The 9015-nt window shown below is 44.2% G+C and overlaps 1 protein-coding gene across 5 annotated transcripts in view; it reads left to right on the top strand.

Moving 5' to 3' along the window:
• LOC147027110 (BMP/retinoic acid-inducible neural-specific protein 3-like) overlaps positions 1 to 5691 on the top strand; it is a 286980-nt gene extending 281289 nt beyond the window's left edge. For all 5 annotated transcript variants that reach the window (XM_085883275.1, XM_085883279.1, XM_085883277.1 and 2 more), the window contains one exon: positions 3652 to 5691. In XM_085883275.1, coding sequence (XP_085739401.1) covers positions 3652 to 4804 — 1153 coding nt within the window. In that variant the 3' untranslated portion in view covers positions 4805 to 5691. The remainder of the gene's footprint in view (positions 1 to 3651) is intronic.
• The last annotated feature ends 3324 nt before the right edge of the window (positions 5692 to 9015 follow it).

Here is a 9015-nt window from a genome sequence, read left to right as displayed (position 1 = left end):
CAGATTTATTTTTTTTCTTTTGGTATGTTTTTCGGAATCAAGGATTTTACGGTGGCCGGAGTGCAAATCCTGCCACCAACTTCCTAATTAAAAGTAACCCAACTGCAGGAGGACGTCCGCAGACACAGTTGGGCACTATGTATGGATGGCTTTTGGCTCACAAGGAGCTACTCCGCCCTTTGACAGGCTTTCTTTCTCATCCTGCTTGGTGTGCATATCATAATACACCCTTCTCACCAAGTAACTTGGTGGGGGAGACAGTTTAGTCGCCGACAACCCTACCATGGAACAGATTCGTACACGTTTACATGGTACCTTTCACAACTCACAGATCTCATGTGACCTGACCTGACAATAGTGCAGGGTTGAATATTCTTTTAGGATACATTATTTATTTACATACACTTTGCCATCTCCACTACCAACACACAGCATTTGAATTATGTTTATTTTTATACACTTTACCATCTTCACTACCAACATACCACATTGAATTTTTCTTCTTCTCTAATTGCCACAATTATTCCCAGATTCTTGGGGGGTTGGCTGGAGGGAAGCTTGGCTCAAGTCTTTGATGAACCGGATGGCCAGGCCTGACATTCGAGTAAGGTTAGGGCAGGAATTTTGAATTTGTTCATTGTGCTGGCGACAGCTTGCCGCCTCTTCGGGAATGTCACCGTGGGGCCTTTCATGTCCACTGACTAATGCTGGCAGACGGGAAGCCTGTTTAACCTCCATCCAAGGGACGACACATGCAATGATGAATCACCATGCCTGTATGATTACAGTTTATTAGCTGGGCCGAGATTCGAACCCAGGTTAGACAGCGTCGGGGCGAGTGTACATTCCCCGAGACCAACCCACCAGCCCCAAATAATTACCAATGCCATGAAGTAAAAATGAAATAAATGAAACGTTCAATTGTTCTGCCCTGTTTTGCAGCTTCCTTTCATCAACCAGTTCCATGACATTCATTTGAGTTCAAAATCTTGTGACTATAATTGGACTGCAAGCCTTCTGCTTTCAACTTGGTGTGCCATGGAATTGCTGGTTGTTAAGCGAGCATACAGAACAAAACCAACAATGAAACTGTACTTTTTCTGCATGAATGCATCTTCTTATTTTGTAACGAAAAAGAATATCAATACAAAGAGTGGATTGAAGAGAAAAACAGTGGAGCTTGCACAGGGACCTATTTTATATTTATTTACTTGGTGGGGTGGGAGGGGGTGGTGGTTTGTAGACTGAGGGGTGACCAAACACTGACATCACATTCACCTCTTAACGAGACCCTCTCACAGACATCACAATCACACATCCACACCAGATATACGCACCATTCCTGCCAATGACCATGTGCGGTCACAAATGAGGAAAAAGAAGCATTTCCTTGAATCACAAACCTCAAATATAATATAGTGCAATTCCACCTGAACGATGTGCATAAAGTGATAATACAAAATAAGCAGAAAATTTTGACATTTTCTTTAAAGTTATTGTGCCTGGGGAATTCTTATTTCCCTCTCATCTCCCTCTCTCTCTTCTCTCTCTTCTCTCTCCACTTTCCTCACTCCCTCCCTCTTTTTCCATTGTCTTGTATGGCCATTCCATTACCTGCATACCCAGTGCACAATGTCTTCTTGTGCAGCATTTTCTCGGTTGTCCTTCACAGATTTTTCATCATAAATATTAACAGGAATGAATGTGCAGCCTTTGAGCAAGTGCAGGCCACCCCAATGTCCCTGATGGTGGGAAGACCTCATTCGTTGAAAAGTTTTGGTGAAGTTTTTTTGTTTTGTTTTTTTCCAGGCCAAATTTCAATCAACAGCACTGACCACACACAGCAAGCCGTGAGAGCAACATGATAGGCCTAGAATCAAATTTCCTCCTGAAAGCAATCAATCATGCATCCCTGTTGGAGTTTGGCCATACAAATGTAATATTGGAACACAGGGATGGTTCCAGAGAATTTTGCAGTAAGTTTATTTTCACATGATGGGTCATTGCAGCACATTCTGAGGACTTTCGAGCTGGGGTGCAACAACTTGTGTAAATGCCAAATTCAAAGGTAATGTCTGGCACAACGAGACAAGGCTGCTTGGCTCATTCTAGTAATTCCCTCAAAATTACTTTCGAAAACTGGAAGATTAGGCTGGATTATTGGCTTCTCGACTGCTGTCTCATGTTGAAGAGCAAGCTTAAGACTGCGGCACCATGACGTGCCAGGACAAAAAACGAAATATCATCTTAAATGTACTCGGCTTCGCAACTACTTCACACAAAATGCTGCAGGTTTTGGATCAACTGCTCCAATCATACTTTCCAGATTAAAAGTTTGAGCTATCTCACATACTATATGAGACTTATAATGTCACCAGACTCGATGGTGTAATAGTTGGAGTGTCCGCCTTGATTCTGGGACGTCGGTGGTTCAAACCTGAGCCGAGTTGTACCAAACCTTGCTTGATGATTGGAATTAAAAGTATAGATCATGGATAAGCAACCACTGTGTAAGCTTTGATTGGCCTCATGGCCTCCTGTGTTGAAGTTCCTTGTCAGGGAACTCGTCTTTATTTCTTTTTGGTGACCTTGTAAAACGCACTTATTTATTTAACATGGGGGAATTGATAGATGCCACTCTCTATTTTAACCATTCCTTATAGATATTATGAATGTGCCCCTAATCTTATCTCTCTTTTGTGTTTGTGATCTACGACTCGCATATCACATGCAGAGCAAGGACATTAGCAGACGTTGTACAAATTAACACAATATGTGAGATGAATGTGATATCACTGTATTATGAAGCTTATGTGCTCAGATGCAGGGAATTTAATGCCAAATGAGCCAAACCAAATCTTTTTATTCCCTTTATCTTCCCAACAGTCATATTTTCATGCTGACCTCATTGGCCTGTGCATCCCATACTGTCTATTTCCCATAACTCTGTTGCCAGGAGGTTCACGTTTCACCCTTTATCATTTACTTTTTCCCTGAATTTTAAAAGCTATGTAAAATTACAATTCTCATGTTTCGACATTGAGTATTCTAGTTTTGAGAGCGCAATAGTAGAGTTCTCTCATCTGAATTCTCTAGTCTGCGTTTAGTCGTTCAGAGAATAGGATCTTATTGAAAAATTGTCCTTCCCATGCACTGTGCATATAGGTTGATATGGCATCGAGTCAGCCAACTTTTTTTTTTGGAGACTTTAAGCTGGCCGTCCTATCTGCCAGAACTTTATTGTGAATGTTAAGGATCTGACTGCCGTTTCTAAGAGTATCGGCTGTTGTTGTTATGCAATTTTGCCAAGTTCCACATTCCCACTCAGACTGCTGCTGGGAAGGGAATAAAGAACCAGCCTGTGTGGTTTTTTTTTTGTTTGCAAAAGAGTAATACTGCTTCAGGACAGCGTTTCATCTCCTGCTCAAAAATAAAGCACTTCAGGTTCAATGTATAGTTTGTAAAATGCAAGAAATGAAATAGGCTATCTCATGTTCCCGAGAATGTTTTATGAGTGAAATACAACTGGCATCATTTGAACAGCCAACTTTAATGAGCCTTGACCATAGTATTTGAAAAATGAGAAAAAAAAAATGTATTACACACACAGCAGTGAGAATGAAGCTTTGTTTGTTTCCTTTACCTTCCCAGCTCTCTCTACTATTGGCTCAACTATGTGCAGTCATTTCTTTATTGCTCTGAGAACGGGCTTTCTGGCCACTTTGTGCAGCCATCAAGGGCTTGTCAGTGTCCTAAAGCAGTTCTTCCAGGACCGGAAGTGGGTTGTCAACGACCACTCGACTGCTTGTCTGGCACTCAATGTGGTGGCTGTCCAGATACTTGGCGTGGAGACCAGTGCACTTCGACTGGTGCTGAGGCAGAAGCGGTGGAAAGATTTGTGAGCTTTGAGGCACCTGAGCTGGATTTGCAGGATTCAGAAGTTGAGGATTTGTTGTTTGAACAAGATCCTCGCCTTATGCTTCCAGCCAGGTTCATAAGTAATGATATGCGGATCGGCACTTGGTTTGATCCCCGCTATCGTCATCGAATCCTTGTCACACTCAAAAGCAACAAGTATAGACCCAATTTCCTGCATGTACTGCTTGGACTGGAGCTGCAGCTTTGCCACACTTACAACAGCTCTCTTGAGCCTCTTATGGCTGTGTACGTGAACCCATTTGGTGGAAGTCACTCGGAAAGCTGGTATGTGCCATTGGGGCAAGATGTGTGGCCTTTACTGGGATCACCTACGGAGAATTCTACATTTCCCATATGGGATGTCAAACCTACTGACAGTTCCACAGCTGAATGCTACAACTACAGCCTCCGTTTTGGACCCAGATGGAAAACACTTTTTGAGACTGTGCATGTTTACTTGAGAAGTCAGCTGCACAACGAAAGTGATGGGCTGAATGTGCCACCTTCTGTGCCACCACCTCCTCCTGTTGGGCCACCTCAGGACTTCATGAAGGTGACGAGTTTAACAGCATATGGTTACAGCCTGCATTTCGACCCCGAGGCAATGCGTGAGCTTGTGCGTTGGACAAATAGGCCCGGAGGCCGGCGTGGGCCTAGCGAGACGAGCCGAGCATTGCAGCTATTGGCTGACATCCGAGACCGCATTAACGGCCTGGGACCTCCACACAGCAACCCCGATGCACCACGTGTCGACCTGTTCACCTGCTTTGCACGCCACCGATTGCGGTTGAGTCTGTCTGAGATGGTGCGTGTCAACAGCGCACTGCAAGCCTTTGCTAGGAGACAGCCTTCAGCTTCAGAATTCAAGACGATACCACTATGCTGAGCTGCACAATGTACTGAGGGTGTTCATCTGTGCAGCAATGCTGTTTTTTTTTCCATTTTGTGAAACACTTGAGGCATGCCAGATTTGGCCACAATGTCAGTTTTGGTAGCGAGCGTGCCTTTTGAGTTCGCGACCGTTTTCCGATAGAAGTCATTTCTTAATTTTTGCGGGACCTACATAATGAGAAGGTGCATCGCAGGCACAACCTAAGACGCCTGAGAATTTAAAATAATGATTTTTCTTTTTTAAATCTCAGTGTGTACAATAACCTTCCTGTTTACCATAGTTCGTAATGTCAATACTTGGAAAGTGCATAAAAGTTAGCAAACATTTTCTTCTGAGAATATATATTTGCCTTTTGATTTGCTTCACCACTCACAGCTATTCATCCGTAGCCTAGCATAACCTGTATGGTGGACATCCGTGGGGAGATTCTGAAAGTCTTGTGTAGGCAGTTATTTCTTTGTTTTTTTGCTGTGATTATATGCGAATAAAGAAATCTTAAGTGGGTGAACTCCTGACTTAAAATTTGAGAACTCTAGATTACATATTATCTGTCGAATACTGACATCTCATGCACCAATCGCTTTCTAAAACTCAAAGCCTCAGGTACAAGTTGCTTTTATCGATAATTGAAAGTGAAAACTAAGTCGAATCATTCTTTTCACACATACGTTCTAGGTTATGGTACTATTGTGAATTAAAATTGTCATTCCTTGGATTTTTCATAAAAATGCTGTCACTATCAAATTGTTTTTTGGTATTATGGGATGGTTGTACTTTGGTTCATGTGGTTGTTTGCAAAATATGCTTTACTAGACAATTTGCAGTTTGAAACTTGTGTAAGAGTCAAAGGAAATTAAAAAGAGGAAACTCCCGTAAACTCACCAGCATTGCAACGTTTGGGTGAATGAGAAATCCAATTGTGTGTGTGTGTGTGTGTGTGTGTGTGTGTGTGTGTGTGTGTGTGTGTGTGTGTGTGTGTGTGTGTGTGTGTGTGTGGTGTGTGTGCGTGTGTGCGTGCCTTGCAATTAGCGATGGAACATTTATTTTGCAGACATGTCCATCTTTCAAGCTGAGATTGAAGCCACAAACTACATTTGGTTCCTTGGCACCGAGGGTTAGGATTGGATATCTGTCACTTTCCCACATATTAATAATGGACTGACACGAGTGTTTGTAATATTACACATATTGTCATCTTTGTAGCTCTCACTCGTTTGCCTGTGAATGTGCTCTTCTTGGACATACCATGATTCCAGGTATACATGGAATAAATACGTGAAATAATTTCACATCAGTGATTAAATTGAGAAAAGAAAGGTTTGCAGAAGAAAAAGAAAAGGGGGAAAAGGACTAAAATATACCTTGGTTATAAGAGGAAATGTTATTTTTGAAGAGTAGAAGGTGTCTAGCCATCTGCTGACATTCCCTCCTATGCTGAGGTTGTCATCTATAGTAATTAATGTCATCGTGTGTTCGTCTGTCCGTCAGTCAGTCCATCTCCTCCATCACTCCAAAACCGTGAAACCTTGTTGCCCCAAATTTGCAGGCCTACTAAGAGAACCACAAGGTAGTGCAAGATTAAAAATTGGGTGTTTGAGTTAATTTAAACACCCCTTTTGAAGATAATTAATAATGGCCTTATTTATTTACTTTGACTTGGAACAGGCTGGAATGATTTCTTAACGATAAAGTCTTTTTTTTTTTTTTTTCCACTTTCCTCACTCATTATTCAATGCCTGATCATCATACTTACGAATCGCTGGGAACATTACAATGCTTATAAACACCTAGAGACGCCAGCGTTTGTGGATTTATTTCATTTCCGCACTTGCTATAACCTCGAGAATCACTTGACCTCAGCCGAATTTCAAAATTTTAAACTTCTTTGTTGACTTCAGCATTACTTCTGACTGCTAAAAAAATTGTTCACTTGTCCAATTCGTACATCGCTTGACATTCCGGGCGTCTCCAGGTGCATGGCGTTTGCATGGCCGTTCGGAGGTTGCTAATAGCTTGTCAAGCCAGCTGTTCCTTATCGACTGTTTTGATGGAGTGTTTGCCTCAGTACTTAAGCCACTTCGTGAGCACTCTACAATATTCTCATTGTCACTGAATATCTGTCACTGATCTACTTTAACAAAGTTCAGGGCCCATTCACCTGCGTTTCACCATGGGGTGCGTTGGGTGGTGTTTCACTCGCTGGAAATTGGCAATTTTATTTTACACCACGTTTCCCCTTTTGGTGAGATATTCTTTCACGATACGACCTGTCACTTTGGTAATGATAGATACTGTATGTTTGAAAAATTAAACGTTTTGGTTTGAAAAGTTTCTTGAACCATTTTGGTGGAGTGCTTGCTTGAGTGGATAAGAATTAAGGCACTTGGGGAGTGCTATTCAAGTTTTGATGGCAATACGATGGTGTGGTTCTCCAGCGGGACATTTCTGGTGTTAAGAAGGCAAAATAAATTAGATGATTACAATGAGTAAAATATGTTTTCATTTGTTACAAAGCATTGAATTGCTACATCATGCCAGGATATAGCCAAGAGGTATGCATGCTCACTTGAAGCTGTCTGGCCTGGGTTTGCCTCTCGACCCAGCTATAAACTGTCATCCTGGTGTTTCACAGGCAGGGAGATTAATCAGGCTGTGTGCCATCTTTTGGATGGACGTTAAACTGGATGTCACACCTGCAGGAATCCCCTCCCTCCCCTCTCCCCCTCCTCTCTCTCTCTCTCTCTCTCTCTCTCTCTCTCTCTCTCTCTCTCTCTCTCTCTCTCTCTCTCTCTCTCTCTCTCTCTCTCTCTCTCCCTCCCCCTCTCTCTCACCCCGTTCCCTTTCTTTCTCTCTCTCTCCCACCCCTCTCTCACTGCCCCCTCCCCTCCACCACTCCTCCTCTGTTAAGGATGACACTTTAGTTTTTAATTTAAAACTGCTTTCCAATAGTGTAGCATGTATGAATCAGATTCTGAATGAGCCAACTGGAGTGGTGGAAAGGTCGCTGCGTGTATATGCAATAAGCGAGCATGTATGGAGGCAGTCCTTTGCCAGATAGATTGCGTGGGTTTTACATGTTTCCGCTCAGTTTTATGTTGAACCCTGTGGTTAAAAAGAGGGTGTTGCTGTTTTGGTGTATTTTATCACCATGCCCTTCCCCTCCCAAGATGCTGCCTTCCCTTCCCCTCATGCTACCTTCCCTTTCCTTCCTCTCACACTGCTTTTCCTTCCCCTCACATCTCCTTCCCTTCCCCCCATCCTGCCTTCCCACCCCTCATGCTGCCTTCCATTCCCCTCACACTGCTTTCCCATCCCCTCATGCTACCTTCACTTGCCTTCCCTTCCCCTCATATCGCCTTCCCTTCCCGTCATGCTGCCTTCGCTTCCCTTCCCCTCACTCTACCTTTGCTTTCCTTCCCCTCACACTGCCTTCCTTTCCCCTCATACCGCTTTCCCTTCCCTTCCCCTCACACTGCCTTCCCTTCCCCTCAACTTGCACTGTCTTGCTTTCCCCTCTCTCACAACACCTTCAGTTCCCCTCATCCTAACTTCCCTTCCCCACCCTCACATGCCTTCCCTTCACCTCCACTCACACTGCCTTCCCTTCCCCTCACACTGTCTTTCCCTCCCTTCCCCTCACACTGCCTTCCCTTCCCCTCCCCTTGTGCTGTCTTCCCTTCCCCACCCTCAAACCGCATTCTCTTTCCCTCCTGCTGCCTTACCTTCTCATTACCTCCTGCTGCCTTCCCTCTGCTCTTCTCATGCTAACTTCGTCACAAACCCCCTCCCCCTCTCCACCCCCTGGACATCTCGCAGCGGTCTTCGCATGCTGTAATCACGTGCTGTTTTAACATATCCCATTTGTTTCAATCCTATACTACCCATTCCCCCTTCTCCACAAGTCCTACGAACGACCAAACTCAAGTCAAGAACCCCTCCCGCATGCTTATCTCCTTCCAAACGCCCCCTCCGGGAGTGTATTGTGACATTTGGTGAGGCGTCGCCCTCTCAAACCTCCCCCCACCTCGCTCTTCCCCCCTTCCTGTTCCCCCCTTCCTAGCTCCCCCTTCCTCACCCCTCCTCGCTCCCCACATATCCTCCCTCCTCGCCTCCTACCTGCTCCCCCTCCCCTTCTTCTCTCCCCCCTATCTCCTCCATCCCTCCTCTCACCCTCCCCTCCATCTTACCCCTGCCCCCACCCCCTT

Source organism: Eptatretus burgeri, chromosome 5 (assembly GCF_056783735.1).
Source record: "Eptatretus burgeri isolate ZD-2024b chromosome 5, Ebu_testis_v1, whole genome shotgun sequence".
In the NCBI taxonomy this organism is placed as follows: Eukaryota; Metazoa; Chordata; class Myxini; order Myxiniformes; family Myxinidae; genus Eptatretus; species Eptatretus burgeri.
The sequence above is the reverse complement of the archived record's forward strand: the minus strand, read 5'-3'. Positions and strand labels throughout refer to the sequence as shown.